This window comes from Lepidochelys kempii, chromosome 3 (genome assembly GCF_965140285.1).
Source record: "Lepidochelys kempii isolate rLepKem1 chromosome 3, rLepKem1.hap1, whole genome shotgun sequence".
Lineage (NCBI taxonomy): Eukaryota > Metazoa > Chordata > Testudines > Cheloniidae > Lepidochelys > Lepidochelys kempii.
In genome coordinates this window covers 134,915,440-134,939,066 of record NC_136382.1, presented here as the reverse complement: position 1 = coordinate 134,939,066, position 23,627 = coordinate 134,915,440, and the positions used below count along the sequence as shown (strand labels likewise).

General features: G+C 44.6%; 1 protein-coding gene across 2 annotated transcripts; it reads left to right on the top strand.

Annotated features, from left to right (window-relative positions):
* The first annotated feature begins 9,825 nt into the window (after positions 1-9,825).
* Positions 9,826-16,206, top strand: IRF2BP2 (interferon regulatory factor 2 binding protein 2). Of its 2 annotated transcripts, XR_012158156.2 has the most exons (3): positions 9,826-12,939; positions 13,504-14,413; positions 15,277-16,206. XR_012158156.2 is itself a non-coding variant. In XM_073338131.2 (2 exons), the coding sequence occupies exons 1-2, from the start codon at positions 11,958-11,960 to the stop codon at positions 14,217-14,219; spliced, it is 1,698 nt and encodes a 565-aa protein (XP_073194232.2). In that variant the 5' UTR covers positions 9,826-11,957; the 3' UTR covers positions 14,220-16,206. The 2 variants fall into 2 exon arrangements, 1 of the variants encoding a protein (XP_073194232.2); XM_073338131.2 differs by having other exon boundaries at positions 13,504-16,206.
* The last annotated feature ends 7,421 nt before the right edge of the window (positions 16,207-23,627 follow it).

The following is a 23,627-nucleotide window of genomic DNA, read 5'->3' as shown; positions in this document are numbered from 1 at the left end:
ACATTGAGTGTTGCAACACCTAAGTTCCTTTGTGGATCCGGGCCAGGGTGTATCGCGAATGAGGTGGAGGATTCCAGGAAGAGAAAAGAGTCTCATGGTGAAGACAACTGAATGCTGCCCTGGAGAACTGAATTCTATCACTGCTCCTGCCACAGTTACTATGTGATGCTGGGCAAACTACTTAAAAAAAGCTTTTCACAGGTAATCACTAATTTTGTGTTCCTTATTTTCTGGGTATCCAACTTGGGACTCAAAGGTCTGCTTTGCAGAAGTGCTGAGCACTCACAGCTGCTGCTGAAGTGAATGGGAGTTGTCTTTTGAACATATGAAATGTATATGATGTTAAGTACTCAGAAAAATCAGGTACTAATTATCTCAAATTGGGCACCCAAATTTAATCTCTCTGCATCAGAACCCTCTCTGTAAAATGGGGACACCACCACCCAGGGGTGCCAGAATAGGGGAGGCCAATCGGGCCATGGCCCACCCACTTTTTACCCGCCATAAGGGCAAGCGACTAAGCAGAGGGGGCAGAGAGGAGCAAGCGGGGAGCAGGGTCTTGGGAGGAAGAGGTGGCATGGGAGCAGGGCCTCAGGGGAAGGGGTGGTGTGAGGGAAGGGCCTCGGGGAAGGGGTGGGGCCTCGGAGGAAGGGGTGCCGCAGGAAGGATGGGGCCATGGTTTGGGCACCTGTGGTCCCCTCACCTTTAGGGATCTTCTGCCGCTCCTGACTCCCCTTCCTCACTTCACGGGGGTTTAATGTTTGTGAGGTAGTGAGATACTATAGTAGTGAGCACCATACAAAAGCCCATGACAAAGTTAATAATTCTGTGTTCAGAGCAGGATTTGAATAGTCTGCTGTAAATAAATCCTAGGGCCACATATTGAACAATTAGCAGAAAACAAATATTGAATAGCTGTTCATTAAGTGAACGCCCTCCATTCTATGCACTGAATAAAGCTGGGGTCCCAGGAACAGAATAGTATGTGATCATATAATTAAAGACTGAATCATAATCCATACACACAAGGAGCCAAATTAAGGTTGCACAGGCAACTTGAATTCTGGCATTTCCTATCTTTTGAATGCTTGACTTCGCAGCCTTAATAATGTTCCTTTAACAGGTGTGTGTGCGGCATACTATATAATATGGGCTAAATCCCGCCCTAACTACTAATATAATATATAATATGGATAATATGGGCTAAATCCTGCTCTAGCTAGTGCAGGTGAGAGCAGAGATGCACACACTCTTTGCTCTCACCCGGAATCCTGGAGTCAGGATTCTTCTTGGCCAGTTGGGGCCTTGTGCTGTGGCGTGCACTTCATTGGGGAGAGTTTGTTGGAAAGGTAATCCAGCTGGAGGCCACAGGACTGGTGTTGGGATCGATGTGTATCACTCCCACACTTCTCATAGCCAGCTCATTTCAAAGTCCCTTTTGCCATACTGATCCCTGGATCAAGAAAGGGAGGATGTGTTACCATGGAATTGGCTGAATCCCTCTTCTTCGGGTGTGTCCCCCTCCAGAGATGGTTCCTCGGGATACTAATATTATGTAATTACACACAAAAATTTTAACTGAAGGCTGAGTCAGGCAGCAGCTATTACAGAGATGTTTCTGAGAAGCTCCAAACATTTTTTTATTTGGTCTGAATTTTTTTTCTTAATTATAATGTGTGCGGTGTTACATTTAGCAATACTAGTAACTGGTGGAAGGGAAGTAGATGACTCAGGGGATTGGTAATGAGATACACAGCCTTTCACCGTGGGTCAGCAATTCAAATCCAGCTCAGGTCATTAATGTTGAGATGTTATTGCCTTCTAAAGTTGTTTGATGCCCTGTGTGGAACGAGTTTGGTGGCATTAATCCACTTCCTCAGGTACAAAAATCCCCACCATAAAAAATGTCTCTACTCTGGCCTCCACTACAGTTTGCTACTCTTGATAGCAGTCTCTGAGGAAAAGCTAATGAATGAAAAGGCATAGACACTGCACTACTCTCTCACCCTTACTGATCTTGGTAAATCACTGTGGAAATATGTGTCCACCATGTAGTTGTGTTACTGATACAGGGGTTCAGTCCTAAGGCTGTCAGCCTAGCGCTTTTCACCAGCACTTCTTTCTGCACCAGTCAAATGGCACGTTAAGCCCACTGAATAAAAGTGAATCCTGGAGCCTACCCTGCACACCTAATTCAATCCTCCACACAGTAAATATGAAGATGCTTTTGACGTACAGGTACTGAGGCTGCACAGACACTAATGCAAGGACAATCTGCGCACAGTCCTCCAGGCAAACCCAATATAGGGGGAAACAAGTGATGTGGAGAGTCCATCCTTGGTGACATAATCTTATAGCTAAAGCCCAGAACTGGGAGATCTGAGGGTTGTTTTTTTTACCAGTTCTGCCAAATACTCTGTGTTACCTTGAGTAAGTCATTTAATTTGCCTGTGCTTCCATTTCCTCATCTGTAAAATGAGACTAACACCTACATACCTGACAGGCTATTATGCAGCTAAGTTAACTGCATTATCTTTATTATTATGATATACTGGTAATGTGCAAAATATCATTAGTTATCATTATTAATTTTGCATGTATTAATTATAATTCCTATCAGTGGCCTCCTTACAGTGGTCAAAGTGAGCAAGAGTGCTTACTGTGGTGGTTTTTTTAAACTGGAAAAAGCATGATGGAAACAATGAAGTAGTAGCTGTTTTCAGAAGTTAGAAATATATCATGAAATGCCTTAACAGCTGAATATTTTTACCTATCATAGTTGCACACATTATGTAATATTACTGAAGGAGAACAGGGATAACAATTCTGTCTTTTAAATTTGTTTATTTTGTCTATTTGACAGCACTTCAAGTAAAATTTTTAAGAGTATCTAATTGATTTAGAAGTCTAAGCCTCACTTTAAAAAGTGAGTTGGGCACTTAGGCCCAAATCCTCTACGTATGTAAGCAGTGCTTAATGTGTAATGAAAGAGGTACTGGGGCTCAAGCAATTTTTTTACATTCATAATTAATGCAGCAAGCCCAGAGGTGCCAGGACTATGAACTGCCAAGCCTAGATGTGCCATGGCTCAGCCTGGCAAGCCCTGGCAAAACTTAAGCACTGTATGTAAGTGTCTAACTCCCATTGATTTCAATGGGTAGAGAGAGACCAACATTTAAACAAATAGAAAAATGTGATTGTAAAACCACAAAAAAATTGGCAGGGAGAAACAAGGCCAAGGGTAGTACCTGAAACTATCCTTAACTTTTCTTTTAATTGGACTAGATTTCAAGCTGATGGTGGTCCCTTTAAAGGTTTAAATTGCTGTACTCTGTGCAGTGTTTGAGTCTGCCCATATACAGAGGCCAATGGGGAGGAACATGTTCATTCTAGCTGGTCTGGTGTGGAGCTGACAACCAGCTCAACTTCACTGCTTCAGGGGGACATTTTGGAAATACTGGAACCTCCACACTGCAAACAGCGTTAATGGTTCTGGCACAAGCCTTGAGAGGGTTTTGGCCTTGGCTCAGATATTCAAGTTGCAGTGGAGGAGGTTCAGATTGGATATTAGGAAAAACTTTTTCACTAAGAGGGTGGTGAAACACTGGAATGCGTTACCTAGGGAGGTGGTAGAATCTCCTTCCTTAGAGGTTTTTAAGGTCAGGCTTGACAAAGCCCTGGCTGGGATGATTTAACTGGGAATTGGTCCTGCTTTGAGCAGGGGGTTGGACTAGATGACCTTCTGGGGTCCCTTCCAACCCTGATATTCTATGATTCTATGATTTTAGACTTTTATTATATGTGAGGGTCTCTGTTCAAAAAGGATCCACATGGACAAAGTGTTGCAAAGCCTGAAATCTCCACAACACTTTAGGAACGTACTGGCATAAACTGCTCCTGGATATTGTATTTGTGTTGGTCGAGCATAATCAGCTTTTATATTTGTCCCTGACTGCCATTAAATGGATTCTGTCTTTTCCTTTCAATAATTTCATGTCCTACATAGTATTTTGACAAAGGATAGGTTGTAGGCTTGGGACAAAGATTAATTGTTTGTTAGTTGTATTCAGGCCAAACTAGGAGTTCTTAACAAAAAAAAAATTGCGCCTGCCAAATGATAATCTTACTTCTGTGTTTTGGTCTCAGTTTGTAACAGGCTTCCTGTGAAATTCTTGTCCTTTTTCCATTTTCTGTGGGGCATTTAGTAGCCTATTGAACTAATGTGGGTATAAAGTAATGAACACAGCTACAGCTATGTCATAGAGGGGTCACAGATTCCATGACTTCCTGTTTATTTTTAAAAGGGGTCACTGGGGTCACCGTTGTCCCTCCACCCCTCACATCAGGAAATCCAAAGCCAGGGTACACTCCATCCGCTTTCAGATCTCAACAAATCCTATTTGTTGATTGCATTTTTGGATGCAGAGGAGCAAGGCGAAGTGTAAGGATAAGAGAATGTGACATTCCCTATTTATCAATCTGAGAAAAACTGTTAGGAGCTTGACTTATCAACTGTCCTCATTTCTGGCACCTGGAAACATTGCTTATAAGTCTCTATTTTTAATTGGATTGTAGTAACCTCTGAACTTCTCTAGTATTTTCATAATCCTGTCCCTTCCTGGCAAGACACATTGTAAATATCTGTTGCAGCTGACTCTCTAACACAGAAGAATAAGGTCATTTTGCTAGATTTTTCAACTGTGCTACTTGAAAATGAAAAAAGTCAGCTGCTGGATTAAAAACAAAATTAATTAAAAGGTTTAACATTTTCCATTCTCTCCAACAAACGCATTTTGCTCTTACAAATTTTGCTGCAGACTACCTCAGCAGGCGCACAGTAGTCTGCTATACATTGCAGGATTGGGCATTTAGTTTTTTTACATTGTATCTCCCTGAAAATTAGCATACTCATATATATGCATGAATACTTTTTTAAAGGAAAAATCATAAAAAAATTAATAAACCATAAAAAAATCATAACAAAATAAGGAAAGACTTAGCATCTCCATATTTCAGGCCTTATCTGTGGACAAGTGGCGTATCAAGGCCTTCCTGATGTTTCCTTTTCATAAATGTCTTGCAAACATGGTATCCTATATCCACTAAGAAATTATTCCAAAAAAGTCCCTCATAGCAAGCTTCAAAGAGTCAATACCAGGGTTCCATATAAAGTAAAAAGCTGACATCAAACTTCTGTTTGGATTTTTTTCTGATTCTCTGACACATTTTCTTCCAAACTGAGCTAGTGTGATGACCTTAATCTCGCCTTTTGGCATTTTATTTTGTATCCAGCGTCTCCTTTAACTTCTGCTACCATCAGTTAGCTTCCATTATGAACAATAGCTGTACAATACATAGAAACATCCAACATAGTGATGATTATTAACAGCTTTTTAAAATATAAGCCTGATCCTGTAAACACACACACGTGCTTAATTTTAAGCACAAATAGTTCCATGGGAATCAATGGTAGTGTTCATGTTTGAAGATCAGCACATGTGTTTAGGCCCTGATCCTGCAAACAGTTAAGATCACATGTGGCTTTAAATTCACTAAAAGAAAAGGAGTACTTGTGGCACCTTAGAGACTAACCAATTTATTTGAGCATGAGCTTAAGTGAGCTGTAGCTCACGAAAGCTCATGCTCAAATAAATTGGTTAGTCTCTAAGGTGCCACAAGTACTCCTTTTCTTTTTGCGAATACAGACTAACACGGCTGTTCCTCTGAAACCTTTAAATTCACTGGGACTACTCACATGCATAAAGTTACAAGCGCACATAAATGTTTGCAGGATGAAGGTCTCACTATGGGCCTATTCTAAAGCTCATTGAAGTAAATGGCAAGATTCCCACAAAGTGAGCTGTAGCTCACAAAAGCTTATGCTCAAATAAATTGGTTAGTCTCTAAGGTGCCACAGGTACTCCTTTTCTTTTTGCGAATACAGACTAACACGGCTGCTACTCTGAAACCACTGACTACAGCGGGCTTTGAATCAGGCCCTATGTCCTTGCTATGCTATTAGAAAAGGACATAATAAGATAAGACTTACTCTTGTCAGTACTTCCACTGAAGTCAGTGACTAAAGCTGGCAGGATGTGACCTAGATTTTACTTTCTAAAAATTTATTTTAAAAATCTCACAGGCATTTTGTGACACAGAGCAGCAAATCCAGTGTGGCTATTTTAAGCTGCATCTTTGAATGTAGTACTTTTCATTTTAACCTTGGCTGTGCTGTTATTTTACCAAATTCAACTTCCCTCACAATGAGGCCCCTTCAGGACCGTTTGGCATTTGTCTCCGCAGTGGATGTTTCTTTTTCACTAGAAAAGTTTGCTGAAATGTTTCCTTAGGGATTAGTTTCAATTGAATGAACAGCATGTAACATTTGCTGCCTCACTACTGCTGCAGCGTGAATTGTATATTTCAAAATTTGTAAATAGAAATGTTTGGGGGGGTTTTTTTGTTTTTTTTTTACAGAAGAACATGGTATTTTAAATGAAAAACAAAACTTCTAAGGTTTCTAAAATGGCCATCACAGCCTCTCTCCTAAGCAGAGTGAGTGGCCATCTATAGGCAAGTCCCTGTGGTTGCTTTAGCTTCTGAATCATTTGGCACATATCTTGCAGTACTTCAATAAGTAAATCACTTTTAAAGTCAGCTTACATTTACCTTTTTCTAATCCTTTCAAGCAACCTAGCACGTTCAAGAACAATAACAAGGCAGAAATGTCAGTAAGTCAATGGGAGTTTTGGCTGCAAAGGTTGCCAACTTTCTAACTGTACAAAACCAAACACCCTTTCCCCGCCCCTTCTCCAAGGCTCTGCCCTGCTCAGTCCATCCCCCCTCCCTCTGTCACTTGCTCTCCCCCACCCACCCTCACTCGCTCCCTCATTTTCACCAGGCTGGGGAGGGTCCCTTTTCGACTGAGTGTTCTGGTTGAAAACCGGACACCTGGCAACCCTCGGGAATGGGCCTTAAGTTTTAAACTGAAGTACCTAGTTCTCACAAATGCAAAATAACTGCGTACCCAAAAATGTGCATAAATTAAGGCTGTACTTTAATGTCAGGTTTTAGTTGGCCCAACTTGCGAGGCTCTACACTCAACTTGGTGGCATTTCTGTTTATTTGGGTAGTACATGAAAACTTTTGAACACAGCATTGGATCAATTACAAAATTTCAGAGAATATTTTAGTTCTCAATGGAGAGAACCCTATGGATTTTTAAATTCTGTATAGCTCAACAATTGATGGCACCATTAACACCTTCCAGCATAACTATCACCCTCCCCATCACAGCTCTGCCCATCCTCCCAATACCACTTACCATGTTGACACTCTGCATTACATATCTCCCAGACAAATAGAAAAGAAATAATAATGGGGGGGAGAAGTTTGGAGCATGGAGGGAATGGGGGGCACACACAGTGCCTGACATGGAGGAGAGAATAGTAAACCCAGGTAGGGGGTGAAGGCGAAATGGGGGCAAACAAAGCCCCTGGCATGGGGGACAAAGGAGGAAGTGGGGGAAAAGAGGGAGGATGGTGCTTGACCTACAGTTATGAAGTGTGCACCCCCTAGTGGTGCAAACGAATAATTCAATAACGTCAGCAGAAACCACTGATGAAATAACAGTCTCACTATGCACAATTGAGGGTATATTGTTTTATAATGGGCGATATCCTGCTCACCATGCACCCACAGGCAGTCCTACTGAAATCAATTAAACTGTGAGTAAAGCAAGCCCTCAACAGTTCTCTGCAGGCAACATGGCATTACCACAAACCACCAGTAGGTGTCCACTAGCAGTAACGCTATTCTTCTATATAGTATTACAATAACATAACAATGGGTACTTTAGATAGATTAAGCCCAATGGGCTAGATTCTGTAAAAAAGAAAGAAAGAAAAAGAACTGAACATATCTCCTTTGTTTGACTTCCATACTAGTAAGGCCATGAAATGATCAGGTTTGGGGAGCTTATAGGACGTGATATAAAACCCACATTTTCTATTTAATCTAGACACTGTTTGAGGAAAATCGTGTTCAGCTTTTTCACGAGTGCTGTAATGTTTCTCTCCCATTTTTCCAGAGTTAACTGGAAGCGATAAAATGATAGTTAAAAACTTAAAATTGCTCATCTTGATTTTCCCAACAAGCTCTGGTTCTTATGGGGGGGGGGGGAAGTAATCGCAATTTTGCCCTCCAGTTTAAAGCCTGCCACAGCTGAAAGATTTGCTCCCCCCCCGCCTTTACTAACACCGCACACTGCTCATGATCGTAAATGCACAAACACTCGTTCTTGGCTCCCAACCAACATATATAAATACATGCAATTTTTCCTTCAAAGAACCTAGAGGCTAAGCAAGAGGGCAAAGGAGTACGTGACTAAAACATCCTAACTTCCTCTTTCATAAGTCATCACATGATGAAGTACAATTACAATTCCTGCCTTGTCTCTGCGAATCGCAGACGCATTGCCTCACCCTAGAAACCCTGCGCTCCGCTGCGAGTGTGTCGGCAGCAATTTCTGCAGCCGGGTTGGCAGGAATCCAATTTCAGTCTGGAGAGAAAGGGCAGTGGGTGGAAGGCAAAAACAAGGATCTGTTTACTTAGTATACATTGATAAAGCTTCTTTAGAAGGAAAAAAAAAAGTACCTTTAAAAGAATTTGACACAATATGAACGGGGAGCTGTTGTGAAGCAGAAAACAAGACGTGTTAACCCTTTTAGCCCCGGGGGGAAAAATCAGGACAGGAGTGTAGTCCAAAAATTAGCCATTTCATTGACAAGCTAACCTCAGGAAAGTCACTAGGGCTGGGCTCCTATACCCATGAAGTTGAAAATATTAACAGATGATTAATGAGAAACTAAAAGAAACTCTCTCCTTTTATGTGTGGGAGAGAGAGGGAGAGAGAGATCCTACAACTAGACCATGTTTTTGAATTTCGTTTATAGCTGACGGGGCAGCCCCAAAAGGGCAAGGTTTGGTTCGAGTGAATGTGCAAGGCGGTGTTTACATTACTCTTGCTTCACTCGGGAAGGATTTACGGGCGGGGAACGGCTTAACCCTTGAAGGGACAGATTGCATTACCTCGGGGGCAAGTGGCGTGTGTGAGGATCTGCGTTATCACCGGCTGCAACTGGTTCGGGAAGTATTACCCCTAGTTCCACGGTGTGTTCGGGGATGAGCGGCGTTGCATCAAAATCCTCGGTGCACTTGCACTGATGTGGGTGGGGGGAAGCGGGTTTTGCATCAACACCGGTTGCACGGCGCGCGCGCGCTGTAGGGGGGAATGACACTGTCGGAAGACGCATTAGCGAGCGGCACCGTTTCTGGAAATCCCCCAGAGCAGAATCATGCGGCGTTTGCATGAAAAAACGCTTCAGTTTTGGGATTAAATATCCTCTGTGTAATTTCAGAACAGGGTTTTTCATGTGACATAAGATCAACACAATTGTTTCTCCGAGGGTGGTTTATTTCCCCCCCTCCCCGCGCGCTTTAAAAAAAAAACCTTTCAAGGCACCTGGCATTTTCAACAGCAGCACGGTAGAAACCTTAGCAAGATTCCACCCCCCTGGCCAAGCCAGTAGGGGAGATCATATAATTTACACTCGCCTCGTCTAACAGAGCCAGCTCATTCCAGTCCAAAGAAGAAAGGTTGGGGGTGGGGTGTGTTGAGAGACAGCGGCCTACGGCGTTTGATTCTCGAAAAAGAAAAGAAAGAAAGTGGAGCTCGAAAACTTGACAGATAAGCTGAGCTTGACGATGGGGCGGGGGTGGGGGTCATTTCCCAAGCTTAACTCTGCAGTTGGATGAAAGCATTCGCTTGCAAATAGGGCAAGGACATGATATCTATTTACTTGTTCGCTTTGATGACATCGCACTAATTAGCTCCATGAAAATATCTTGTGTCCACGCTACGTATCGTGTATGTGGGCTGCAAAGGACAAAACATCAAAAAGCCCAGCTGGGACTGTAATTACAAGTCAACCCCATGCCCTCCGCCAGTCGGTTCTGCAGTAACAAATCTCCCAACAGCAACATAGTCTGCAGTGGGAAATCAGCCTCATGCCAGCCTGTCTCAGTTACTGACCAGCGGTACGCCCGAGTAACAAAAGCTTCAGCTGGTTGTCAGTGCAAAGGGAGAGAGTACTACAGTATAGATTGCGGCTCATACACCCATTCCTGTGTACTGTACACGCTGCTCTTCTTGCTACGTTAAGTAAAAGTTAAGCCTGGCAGTGGGAGGGAGCTTTTAGAGCCCAGAAATAGCAGCAAGGGAGGCGGTACTTAGTGCTGTGACGGGGCATCGGCGGTGCTGGCTGTAGATTCTCTCTCTGAGTCTGTCCCTGGAATGTGCGTTTCGTTTAATAAGGTTTCAAGTGCCAATTGCATAGAGTCACGTCCCTCACCGAGTCTGCGCAAAGGGCGCAGCTGCAGCCCTGAAACAAAATGCGGACGTCAGAGGCTAGAGCTCAGCTTCCTCCATCCCTCCCTTTGTAACCTACATAACTCAGCAGCAGCACTGTGGGAATGGTAACCCAAAAGCAAGAGTTTGAGAGAACAGCTTCCACTTTGTTTACTCTGCACAATCACACACACAGCTCTCTCTATATATTTGGACTACTTCTGGGTTGAATGATGACTTCATGTGCAAATGACAAATGAACAGAACAACATCCCTTTCTCTTTTTGACTGGCTGCAATTGTCAGACGAGCTGTTTGGAATTCTCAGTGCGGAAGAAGGAAGGGAAAAAAATGTCCGCAGGTTGGGGAGGAGAGAGATTGTGTTTCTTTGCTAATCTGCACTAGAAAATGGAAGGGTTGTGGCTGCAAATGACAAGGAAACCTAGAATGTCCCATTTCCGAACCAAATGAAACAATTATTTACAAATCCAGAAGAGCTAAATAGCAATTGTATTTATAATGGTCTTCTACCTTGGCTAAGGCAATGAAAAAACAATCCTTATACATGTACAAGGAAATTACATTACTTAGCGCTTTCTTTCTTCCAGGCGCTGTACACATAACTAACTCTCGCAACCCCCTGGCTGTTGGGTATTATTAACCCCTTTTAACAGAGGGGGGAAATTGGGAAAGTTGTGAAGTCAAAGGGATTGGGCCCGGAGTGATTTCCTCAAGGCCAGGAAGCGAGTTAGCGTCAGAGGCAGGATTAGAACAAAGGTTAGATTAAATTCCAGCCAAAAATCAACCATCACAAAATTCATCCTATAAAATATTTTTTTAAATCAAGTAAGGTGGCATTGTTTTTAAAAACACTTTTGCTCAATAAAAAGATTTTTTTCAACCCTGCCTGACATAATTAGCACTTCTCTCCTCAGAGCACTTCACAAACACTTCCTAGGCTGCAAAGAAGATGGGGGAAGGAGCGAAAAGACCCCTATTTGCATCCCATTCACATGTGCAAGCCCTTGCCGCTCCCCCACCCTCGGCTGACTAGGAGGGAGCTGGCTATTCTTGCAGCTCTTGTTGTCTTGGGACTCTTGGCAGAAGTTCAAGGAGCAGCACCAGCAGCAGGCGGCCAAAGGAGAGGGCGCCCAGCGCGCAGGCGCTTCGAGGCACTGTCGAAGAATCGAGTCACTGGAGCAGAGCGCACAGGCGGCGGCTGCTGCTGCTGCTGCCGGAGTCCCCGCCCCAGAGCGAGCGCCCGGGCTGCAGTAGTGAGCGAGCGAGCGGGACAGGCGGAGTGAGCCGCGCGCTGGAGTAGGCAGCCGAGGGTGCAGCGACGGGGCTATGCGCTTTCCCGCGTCCCAGTGACTCCAGCCGGGAGGCGTCCGCGCCCAGGAGCCCGCTTGTTTGCAGGGGGCGGGCAATCGGCTGAAGATCCTGCGGCAGCTGCAAAGCCGGAGCCTGCCCGTTTGGTCTCCGGTTGCTGGAGGAGGAGGAGAAGGAGGAGGAGGACGCGCGGGGGGCGCTCGCTGCCCCTGGGCTGGGACATGTCGTCCGCGGCGGTGGCGGCTGCTTCCCGCAGGCAGTCGTGCTACCTGTGCGACCTGCCCCGCATGCCCTGGGCCATGATCTGGGACTTCACCGAGCCCGTCTGCCGGGGCTGCGTCAACTACGAGGGGGCCGACCGGGTGGAGTTCGTCATCGACACGGCGCGGCAGCTGAAGCGGGCTCACAGCTTCCAAGAGGGCCGGGCCCCGCCGCCGCCCCACGCCAAGCAGCCGCCGCTCAGCGCTAAGGAGATCCTGGTGCAGCAGCAGCAGCAGCTGAACCACACGGCCGTGGCGGGCGACGCGGTGCCCCGGCCCCAGCCGCAGCCCCTGGAGCGCTACCCGCTGGCGGCCGCCGCCGCCGCCTCCGAGCGGCAGCCGCCCCGCCTGGGAGCCGAGTACGGCGGCAGCCGGCAGGTGAACGGGATCCTGGTGCCCAACGGGTTCCCCAAGCCCGAGGAGCCGCCCGAGCTGAACCGGCAGAGCCCGAACCCGCGGCGGACACACACGGTGCCGCCCACCCTGGTGCCGCTGATGAACGGAGCTTCCTTGTCCGCGCCCATCAGCATCAGCAGCCGGGCCGCCGCCGCCGCCTCGCTGGCCGCCATCTCAGGGGCGCCCGCCCCCATGCAGGTCTCCGTCTCCCAGCAGCAGCCGCCGCCGGCGGCGCCCGGGGAGCTGGGGCACAAGCGGCCCGGCTCGGTGTCCTCCAGCAGCAGCGGCGGCGGCGGCGCGGGCGAGCACGAGAGCAAGGAGAAGCAGCCGCGGGGCTCGGCGGAGGAGCTGGGGGTCGAGGGCAAGGGCCGCGGGGGAGCGGAGCAGGAGTGGCTGGGCAAGCCCAAGACGGTGCGGGACACGCTGCTGGCGCTGCACCAGCACGGGGGCCACGCGGTGCCCTTTGAGAGCAAGTTCAAGAAGGAGCCCGGCATGGCTGGGAGCAGGCTGCTGGGGTACGAGAGCAACGGGGCCGTGGCCAAAGCAGGTGAGGGGGAAAGAGGGTGTCGGCCCCCCCACCCCCCCATAGCCAACTCCGACCTCCTAACTCCACTTCCTGGTGCCTAGCGCGGCACCGTTGCTTAGGCGGCAACGTGTTCATGTGCTGAAGCAGCACAACAGAGAGCTATGAGTCAGGGCTGGCGGGTAGACACTGACAGGGAGAGGGCTTTCCCTCCCTGCGCCGTCCTCGCCATAGGAGCTGCAGTGAAGGCACCAGTAACCTTTTCGCCTACTAGCTGCGCTGTAGGGGTGTGCTTCTGCAGGTTGCATGCCTGCAAGTGGTGGGTGAGTGCGCACATGCACAAGTTGTATAGACCACACACACATACTTTGGCTGTGTGCCATGTTGTGTGTATGCATTTGCATACGTCATACTGTATAATTGGTATTTGTGTGCAATGCCCTGGCTGTGTATTCATTTAAAATGGAAGCCTTTTCAAGCTTGATGTGTGTAGCTGTAACTCCTTTATAGCTGCATTCATCTGATTGCTTATTATTATTATTTTTTTTTCCTTACACATTTCTCCTCCCCATTCCTTTGTATTGCTAGGGGCTCGGGCAGCGAGGAAGAGGAAGCCTTCCCCAGAACCAGAAGGTGAAGCTGGACCGCCTAAGATCAATGGAGAGTCACAACCCTGGTTGCCAGCCTCATCAGAAGGGATGAAAATGTCCATGACTGCTACGTCTTTCATGTCCCCACCACCACCAACTGCCTCGCCTCATTCCAACCGGACCACACCGCCTGAAGCAGCCCAGAATGGCCAGTCTCCTATGGCTGCGCTCATTTTAGTAGCAGACAATGCAGGGGGCAACCACTCCTCCAAAGATGCCAACCAAGTTCACTCCACCACCAGGAGGAATAGCAACAGCCCGCCCTCTCCGTCCTCTATGAACCAAAGAAGGCTGGGTCCAAGCAGGGAGGTGCCAAGTCAGGGGACAAACACTGCTGGGGGATTGGAGCCGGTGCATCCTGCCAGCCTCCCGGACTCGTCTCTAGCAGCCAGTGTTCCCTTGTGCTGCACCCTGTGCCACGAGCGCCTGGAAGACACCCATTTTGTTCAGTGTCCCTCAGTCCCTTCCCACAAGTTCTGCTTCCCTTGCTCCAGACAAAGCATCAAACAGCAAGGAGCTAGTGGCGAGGTGTATTGTCCCAGTGGGGAGAAATGCCCTCTGGTGGGCTCCAATGTCCCTTGGGCTTTCATGCAGGGGGAGATTGCGACCATTCTTGCAGGAGATGTGAAAGTGAAAAAAGAGAGAGACTCGTGACTTTTTCCAGTTCACAACCCAACATTACCTGTAACTAAAACTGCTTGAATTGTGTATATATCTATAAATATATATATATATATATATATATATATATCTCCAAGACAAGGGAAATGTAGACTTCATAAAACATGGCTGTATAATTTTGATTTTTTTGAATACATTGTGTTTCTATATTTTTTTGAAGACAAAAGGTATGTACTTAAAGGCATTTCCTCTTTTTGTTATTAGCAACTATTTGTTGTGCTTCCTTGGTGACAGTTACTGTTCAATGTAGGCTGTGACTTGCGCTGCTTTTTTTAGAGAGCACTTGGCAAACCAGAAATGCTTCTAGCTGTATTTGTATGCACTTGTTTCTTTTTAAAATGCCAAATACATTTTCTGACATTGTAAAGATTGCCTTACTGTCTGTGATTCCTTATTTTTGGGCCTTGCTCAGAGTAAAGCTGGATGCGTGCAGATTTGATATAAAATGGTAGTGGGGAAAAAAGACTGATAGGGTGAAATGGGATGTCCCCATTACAGCTGAAAGGCAGGTGAATATTAGAAAGCACAAGTGGTTTCTTTCTGAAACATTGTTCTCTTGTTGCAAAAGCAAGTTTTTTAGACTGAGTCCAATTCCCCTCTGTTTCTAGAAGGAAGTTGCCTTCATAGTAGGATGTTGAGAGATGTTTGAGAGGCGCTGCTGAGTTAGGGATTTCTGGGTTGTTTGCCTTTTAGGAAAAAAAAGGCAAAGTTGACCACAGTTCACGTGATTGGTTGTAAGATTACAGAACTGCATTTATTCATTGATTACATAATGTTAATGCAGAATTTTGGTAATAAACTTAATTACTGTATTGGTGTATACACCAGTATAGCACTGCCATCTTTAAAGATCCATAGCTGTTTTAGTGCCACTCACATACTATTTATGCTTGGGGAAAACTAAAGTTGTGGGTTTTTTTGTTTTGTTTTTTTTTTAATTTGCACATAGTGCAGGTGGACTTTGAGTTTGCTTATGAGTTACTTATAGTACTGTTGGTATTGTTAACTATCTCTTACATCATATTTCCAGGTAGTGGCAGGTACAAGATGGTACAATGACAGAAGCAACTGAGGTGCTGCCAGGATTGCCTTCGGGCATTTCAGTGACAGCCCAAATGTGGGTGGAAGAAACCTGTAATCTCTGTTATGTGTGTTTTTTAAAACAAACCTAATACTACTTTTCTGAAAATGAAAAAATAAACTGGTGGAATGAAAGCAATTAGGGTTTCACAAAAGGGGCATGCCCCGCCTTTTTAAACTACTTTGGAGTACTCTTTGTAAAGTCATTTCTTTTGATCAAGCTTCTGCATCAATCAGCAAGCAGACTTTTTTTAAATCAATAAATCATTACTAGAAATGGCTAAGTCTTATAGTGATGTTTTTGTGCTGTTTAGTTCATTAGCAACACTGCAAAAACCCTGATGTTTAGGTGTGTTTAACTTGGTCATAAACAATTGTTCTGGGCAGAAACACGACTACAAGTTCTCATCCCTGGGGCAAATAATATAATTTTTCCAATTTTTTTAGGGAAAAAAAAATCTGTTCAACTAACTTTAACCGTTTGGGATGCTTTTTAATCTAGTGTTATGATCATATTCAGGCTGCTATTTAATGCAGAGTAGATCGTTTGGGGAAGATTTTTTTTAATGGTCATTATTAATATTTGAAACTCAGACTGCACATCCATAGTCATTTTTTTATTAAGTGTTTCAATGAGCACACCACTAACATGTTTCTTATTACAGGTCAATGTAATATTAAATACAGACTTGCATGGTAAACCAATTCATTAAGTCAATATTACGCTTTAAAATTATACCTATAGTTCAGATTGGTGTCTTATGTAAACATGCAGACAAGTTGGAAAAAAACGCACATATATACAACTGTAAAGGATACTTTGGAACACTATGGTCTCTGTAAATGTGTATTTAGCACTTTATTAAAAAATGGATTTCAAGCCGATAGATGGTAACAAGTTCTTCAGAGTTGTTTGGCATAGTAACTCATAGTATGGAGTGCGTATGTTTTTGATAAAATGATATCCCTACTAAAAACTGCATGAAATGATTGCTCTGCTGTGTTGGCCAACTGTTCACCTTTGAGCACCTTGACGTGAGGTGGGAAGGTAACTTTTCCCGCTACTCAAGCATATCCTGCTTCCTGGTCTGACTGACATTTTTGTGGCTCTCCAAGGAGACCTTTCACTTAATCTTTTATCTGGAGGAAGTGTGTCAGTATATTGTGGCCCAACAGCATCTTTGGACTTATTCTTTAAAGTAGTTCAAAGGGTGGGAATTCTCAGGCCTTGTTGTACTAGGTGATGGTACACAGACAACACAGGTGAAAAAGAAATGTCAAAAAGTTACTATACCTGTTCTGACATCTAGGCCCGATATCTCAATTGATTCTAATACACATGATGACATTTCGTTATTACAAAAGTGCTTGAAACCAGTATGCCTTTTTTATTTCTCAAATTTCAGTTGAACTAAGTTTGTCTTATTTTGTTGCTTGCTGAGTTATGACATCACAATGATCACGTTATTCACTAAACCAATTTAGTGTTTCCTTGGCTACAAAGCTTTTTTTAAAAAGTTCTTTAGCTACAATAGTGCTACTGTTAATCTTTTTAAACTTTTTTAAAGGTGATAGTTTGCGTAGTAATAAAGTGTTTTAATGAAGAATGTGTGATTCTCAAATCTCACTTTAATTACTCTTTTTAAAGTTTTTACTTTTTGCTGGAATATCACCTGCACTCCGCTTTTGTTGTTTATAACTGCTAAACTAACACATTACTATTTTTACCTATTTTTTATCTTTGGCATTAAATAAAATATTAGGAGCTTTATGCACTTCCTGTGAGTGGTTGTTTTTTTTTAATTAAAGAAAAAATTAAATTGGAAGTCTACAGCCACTGAAGTGCAATGATGTAGTGGCAAAATCAACAGGATTTTTTAAAAATACACCTTTTTGTCCTTAGTACCATATAGGGAAGCAAAAAGCAGGGATGAGAGAGCTGAAACATGGAAAGGGCAGAACGAATTGTCCATTGGGAAAATGAAATTCCTCCCTCCAAGAGGAGTAGAGGGCAAAAGGGTAAGAGCCCTCTCATTTTGTTCTTGATTTGTATATTATGGTGCAGTATCGTCCATCAGAGCCCCTAGTGGGTGGGGAAGTAACATGGCATAAGGGAGACTATGATGGCCTTTGTGGTGGCCTTAGAAAACTTGGTATGTTTTTGGAGCGGTCCTCTTTTTAAAGAGACATGCTGTAAACCAGGCAACCATGTGTTTTATGAACTAATACTTAAGAAAAGGGTATAAATACATTTGAATGTGCTCTCTAGTGGTTTATTATGTCATCAGTACCCCTGGATCCTTTCCTTCTGCACTTGGGCTAAATCCCACTTGCCCTGCTTACAGGGATAACAACAACAATGTTCCACTGATTTCAGTGGAACTTCACTTGCCAGGAAGGAGAGCAGGATTGTCTTTATTCTAGGTTGGCTGGAATCCTTTTTTTAAAAAAAGTCCAGACCATGGGGATGGCAAACACTATATTAATGATCACTTGGCATTTTAATCAGGCCATGGATTGCAGCAATCCATGGCCTGATTAAAATGCCAAGTGATAGTTAATATAGTGTTTGCCATCCCCATGGTCTGGACTTATGATGGCCTTTGTGGTGGCCTTAGAAAACTTGGTATGTTTTTGGAGCGGTCTTCTTTTTAAAGAGACATTCTGTAAACCAGGCCCTGGCAACCATGTATTTTATGAACTAATACTTATGAAAAGGGTATAAATAATAATAATAAAGTAAATCTTTTGATTGGTCAACTATTTACATTTAGGGTCCTAAATCCTGCACTTAAAGATAAAACTTGTTACTTCTGTCAAAGTTTAGCCAGAGTAAGGAGTGCTAAATGGAGTGCTGGGCATTCAGGATGAAGGGTTTATTTTAGAAGATGCAACTTGAAGGTTCCAAAGCAGTTTTTCTTATCCATTATCTGTGACTGCAGCTCTAAATAAAACTCTTCCTGATTACATTTTACTATTACAGTCATTCTAACCATAAATTAAAGCAGAGTTTGTTGGATTTGTTAAAAAAAGAAAGTCTAGACTGACATTAATAGAGAAGCCAAAGATGTTTTTTCACACTTCTTGTTTCATATTATCAATGTGGCAGTCCCCACAGAAAGTGCCTCAGGACCATTTATAGATTAGTTTTATTTGGTAATGTGTAAAAGGTTTCTCTTTCTGATTCCTAAGACTGGAAATGGGATCATTCAGAAAATGTTCAATCACATGGACGCTATAGAAGGCCTGAGTCATTTGCTTGCCTTTTGTTCAGTCGGAGAGATTGAGAAGACACGCCTTTCCTCTGTTACAGAGCAAGGTCAGGCTGTGCTAACAGATGAATGGAATACATATTTACCCATTTCATCATTCCAGGCTTTCTGGAGCTGGGGCGCCAGAATTAACTCATTCACTGCCTTTTCCAGACTATTAGGAGATGCGCTCTGTACAAGTTAACTGTTAATCATACATTTTTCACACAAATGAAGTTGAGCTGAAATTGTATGAAAATGTTTGCTTTTTAAAAGGAAGAGAAAGGGGGGAATGCAGCCCTAGTATTTTTAGAAGATCCTAAATACACTTCAGAAAATCATTTCTACAAAACATCCATAAACAGGCCTGCATAGCTGGAATGGGAACTTATAAAGTACAACATCCATTATTTCAATAACTGAGTTTAGATAGGTAACACACATCTAGACTATCTAAACTCCTTTCTCTGCAGTTGAAGAACAGTTTTTACTGAGTCAGCTTGGGAAGATTTATCCCCGTAGAACAGTCAAAGTCCCCTACGGAGAAGAATCATGATACCAGATGTGTTCATAGAAAAGTTGTAAGCTGTGTTCATATTATCACAATTTAACACTTGCAATCTTGCTTCTACCATTCACTATCTTTAAAAGTTTATTATCCTTAACACATAATAACATTGCAAAATAGTAAGAGATTAATAATTTGTACTTAAACACAACTTACTTTTAGTATAATGAGAAATAATGAAAATCCTAAAGAGAAATACAATATTACAGTGTCAGCTAGTTGGAACAGGGCTACAGTATCTTTTCTCAGAAATTTAATTTGTGTGTGTTACCAAACTGCTGTGGATAACATTGTACCCTGGTGAATGGCAATTGCCTTGGAGTTACATAATGGAAATAAATGGGGGGGAGAGGAGGACAGTGTGCAGTGCTGTTTACTTACCAGTGCTGAGTATTTTCATACATGTGCTGGAACAAAACAGGATCAAAGGCAAACAGAAAAAACTAGGGAGGATTTGCTGCACTGATATGGGAAAACGGGGCCCTAGAAGGAATCCCAGCTACTGGCTTCGATAACACACAATTCCTGTTTAAAATCCCAGGGTAGGTTCTGCTCTCATTTACAAACCAAAAATGCCATGGTCTTTAATAAGATTGCTGCAGTTACTTCAGCCAGCATTTGGCTCTTTGCTCTTTACATGGCTCATACCTCTCAAATTTACATCTTTTAGCACCAATATTATAGGACTTACATGGGGGGGGAGGTTCCCCAGTGCCTCAAAAGCAGGCCTCCTGTTGGTGGTTTCACTCTTTTCCCTGCATGATTTCCAGTAAAGCCAGTTTCTGCTGTGCACTGGAAGCGATTACTTTAGAGGCAGAGTGTGTGTGGATGGGAGTGGAGGGTGCATAGGCTTGGCATAGGAAGGCTGTGCCCTGGAGCCAGGTTGGAGCCTTTCTGTTTATTAAAAGAAAAGGAGTACTTGTGGCACCTTAGAGACTAACCAATTTATTTGAGCATAAGCTTTTGTGAGCTACAGCTCACTTCATCGAAAAGTGTAGAAGATCTTTTTATTCACACAAAGCATGAAAAAATACCTCCCCCCACCCCACTCTGCTACTGGTAATAGCTTATCTAAAGTGATCACTCTCCTTACAATGTGTATGATAATCAAGTTGTGCCATTTCCAGCACAAATCCAGGTTTTCTCTCCCCCCTCACACAAACCCACTCTCCTGTTGGTAATAGTTTATCTAAAGTGACCACTCTCCTTATAATGTGTATGATAATCAAGGTGGGCCATTTCCAGCACAAATCCAGGGTTTAACAAGAACGTCTGGGGCAGCAGGGTAGGAAAAAACAAGGGGGCAGCAGTAGGAGCCTCCAAAGGACCTGCAAGACAAAGGTAAGCTGCCTAGAGAGAAATCGGGAAAGAGGAAAGCAGCTGCCCTTTGATCATGGACCTACCGCTGGCGTTCTTCATCCACCCTGGATTTCCCCTGCATGCATCTCTGTAATTCTGTTAATTGTTCCTGATGCCTCTTTGACCCAGATTCATTGCACAATCCAAGGTACTAAAATGTAACCCTGCCTCGGCCTAACTTTCAGGTCTTGTTTGGGTGTCTGTTTGAAGGGGAAGGAAATAAGGGTGTAGTGGGAGGCTGTACCTTGTTTAATCATCGCACTGGTTACATCCTTCACTTTGGGTTTTTGTTTGTTTTTTTTTTTAATTACAGTAGCAGTCAGTGCCGTGGTTGTACAGTACCCACCGCAATCAGTGGCGTCTTATTAGTACTCTCGCAAGTGCAAACTTCATTAGCGGGGTTGCGTCGTGAGTAATTAACTTCCCAGGCAGCGCTTTTGAGCTGCAGTGTAGTCACGTGCTGGGCCAGCGAGCCAGGCTCGTTCAGGGCCCTGGTACAGGCAAGCTGAGTCCCGCCCAGTGCTTAGCAGTTACACAACCGCGTTCACCTTCCCCGCTGCGGCTCATCCCGTGATTCCCGTGGTTCTCTCTCAGCGCCAGAGGCTGAACCCTGACCCTTTTGCAGTCTGGGGGACACCTCCAGGGGACTTCCGTGGGGACCACGCTGGGATTTCGTTCTCCGCCGTTGCAATGGCAAAGCACTAGCTCCCCAGGCTGGGCATGCGGAGGAGGAGGAGAGGAGCAGGGAGGCGCCATTCACAGAGAGAGCGAGCGCGCGCGAGAGCCCGCAGAGCCTCCCCCCACCCCCGAGACACGGAAACGTGCCTGACCCATGAATCCAGGCGGAGGGAGTCCCCTTCTGAATGAGGCAGTTCGTACAGTCACTGTGCACACAGCCCTTGGCTGGTGCAATAACAATAGCAAAGCGCTGGCTCATCGTGCAGCCTTGCAGCCTGGGCATGGGGAGGAGCAGCCGCAGGCCCCGGAAGCTGCCTCTGCTCGCGGGGCTGAGAGCTCCCGTGCCCCCTCCCCGGCTGCCTCTCCCGCGCCGGCACCAAAGGGAACTGCACCAGCTGCGCTAGCTATAATTAGAGCGAGCAAGCGAGGAAGGTGCTAATCCCCCTCCCCCCTCGCACCCAGCAGCCCCTCGGTGCCTCCCTCAGCCGCACCAAGAAAGGAATTCGTGTGTGTTGACTACCGCTCTTTATCTGGATGGGTCACCTCGTGGTGAACCAAATATAGTAAACGACGGCTGCTGCTAGCGATGCCGCTTCTTCCAAGGGGGAGAATCCAGCATTGCACAACCCAAGAAAGATCAAACGCATGGCACTCGCGCAACTGCCCTGAACCTAGTGCGGGTCATCAGGCAAATCTCCCAGGGTGGGGTGGGAAGAGTCGCACAGGTAAACCCCCTTCAGAACCTATGTGTTCGGAGGAAATTTTGCTCGTGCTTGGATCGATTTTAAGGCCGTTTTAAAAGTCATCTCTGCAAAGCACGGTATGGTCTAATGACCTGGACACAGAACTGGGAGCCAGGAATTCCTAGCTTCTAATCCTGGCTCTGCCGCTGACTTGCGGTATGGCCTTCAGTAGGTCATTCACCTCATGGTGGGGTTGTGAGTAAGATGATATACTCGCCTGTATTTTAAGGGATGTCCTTTATTTTTTGCTTCATGGCTGTATTATGACCTGCACTTTAAGAATTACTAAGGACCAGCAAAATAGTATGTTTTCAAGTAGTATTCATACAAGGGATTATATGCTGTGATACACATTTATTTATTTATTGTTTTGCATAACCAATAAGTTATTGTGAAGTGGATTCCTTATAAAGGTGCTGCCCCATATTGATTATTCAGTTCTCTATTTCCTTGAAATGTAGGTAGTCAGCTCAGTTGAGGATTACTTGGGACTTGTTGATACAGGGAATTGTTCTTGAGTTAGGGGACAGTCAGGAACAGTTAATCAGGAACAACTCTAAGTGTAGACAAGCCGTTTTCATTGCTTGTCAACGCTTATGTAACGAGTGCTGTAAGTACAATGAATTATTTTATGACTACGGCTTTTGCTTTGTTTTAGTTATAATACTTTGCACTTCTATTCCATCTTTCATGAGAGAATCTTCCAGTGCTTTACAAACATTAACTAATCTTCCAACATCCAAGTGAGGCAGGTAAATATTATTCCCATTTTACAGAGGAGGAAATTGAGACACAGAGAGGCTAAGTGACTTGCCAGAGGTCACACAGCAAGTCCATGGCAGGACCCAGAATGGAAGATAGTGCTCCTGACTCCTATACCCCTGTTCTAACAACTATATTATTATGCTTCCTCTCTTAAATTTAAAGGTCCACATCCACAGAGGTACTTAGGCCCCTAGCCCTCCCAGTTTTAGACCCCACTGCAATTTGCAAAACTCTTGCTCAGCTGCTACCTGAACTCAGTTGATGTCTACATTTTTGCTGTATAAATTCATTAGACACCTATGTTTTTGCCTCTCAGCAGGTGCTTCACTAAGTGCCTAGATGCCTGTCTCCTACCTAAGCCTTAGAGTGATCCATGCACTCTAAGGGGGTGAATATAGGTGCTCTTCTGCAGATTTTGCCTGCAGAGCTTGATCTAGTAGGTGTGCTCAGAGGCTGCCTACTACATCGGGTCCCATTCAAAATCTGGCTGGCAGTGGCACTGCTAGTATCTACCTTATATTTCTATCCTAGTAATTAGCGCATTCATGGGGGAGAGCCAGGTTCAATTCTCCCATAGGAGCAGATAGGATTGGAACAGGGGTGCCCCACCTTTCAGGAGCATGCTCAGACCACTGAGCTATGCGATTGTCTGATGTAAGGTGCCCTCAATCTCTTTTATTGACACTATTCCACTCTGTGTAAGTAATTAAGGAGTCAATGGGCCCAGGAAAAGAGGGGGAATGACTCGGTAGTCTGGTAAGTAGGGCACCCACTTGGGTGACCCAGGTGCCAGTTCCCCCTGCTTCAATGGTCTCTGTAATTATTTATCCAGACTAGAGCAGCTTCAACAGAAGAGACTGAGGGAGGGGAGCTCCCCCTCCCTCAATTATCCCATAGCTCAGGAAGTAGAGCCATCCCCTGAGGGATGGGAGACCCC

Excerpts from the sequence above, each read along its gene's own strand:
- IRF2BP2 (XM_073338131.2), top strand. The coding sequence starts at position 11,958 with ATGTCGTCCGCGGCGGTGGCGGCTGCTTCCCGCAGGCAGTCGTGCTAC. Across the intron at positions 12,940-13,503 it reads CGGGGCCGTGGCCAAAGCAG|GGGCTCGGGCAGCGAGGAAG; the intron begins GTGAGGGGGAAA and ends TTGTATTGCTAG.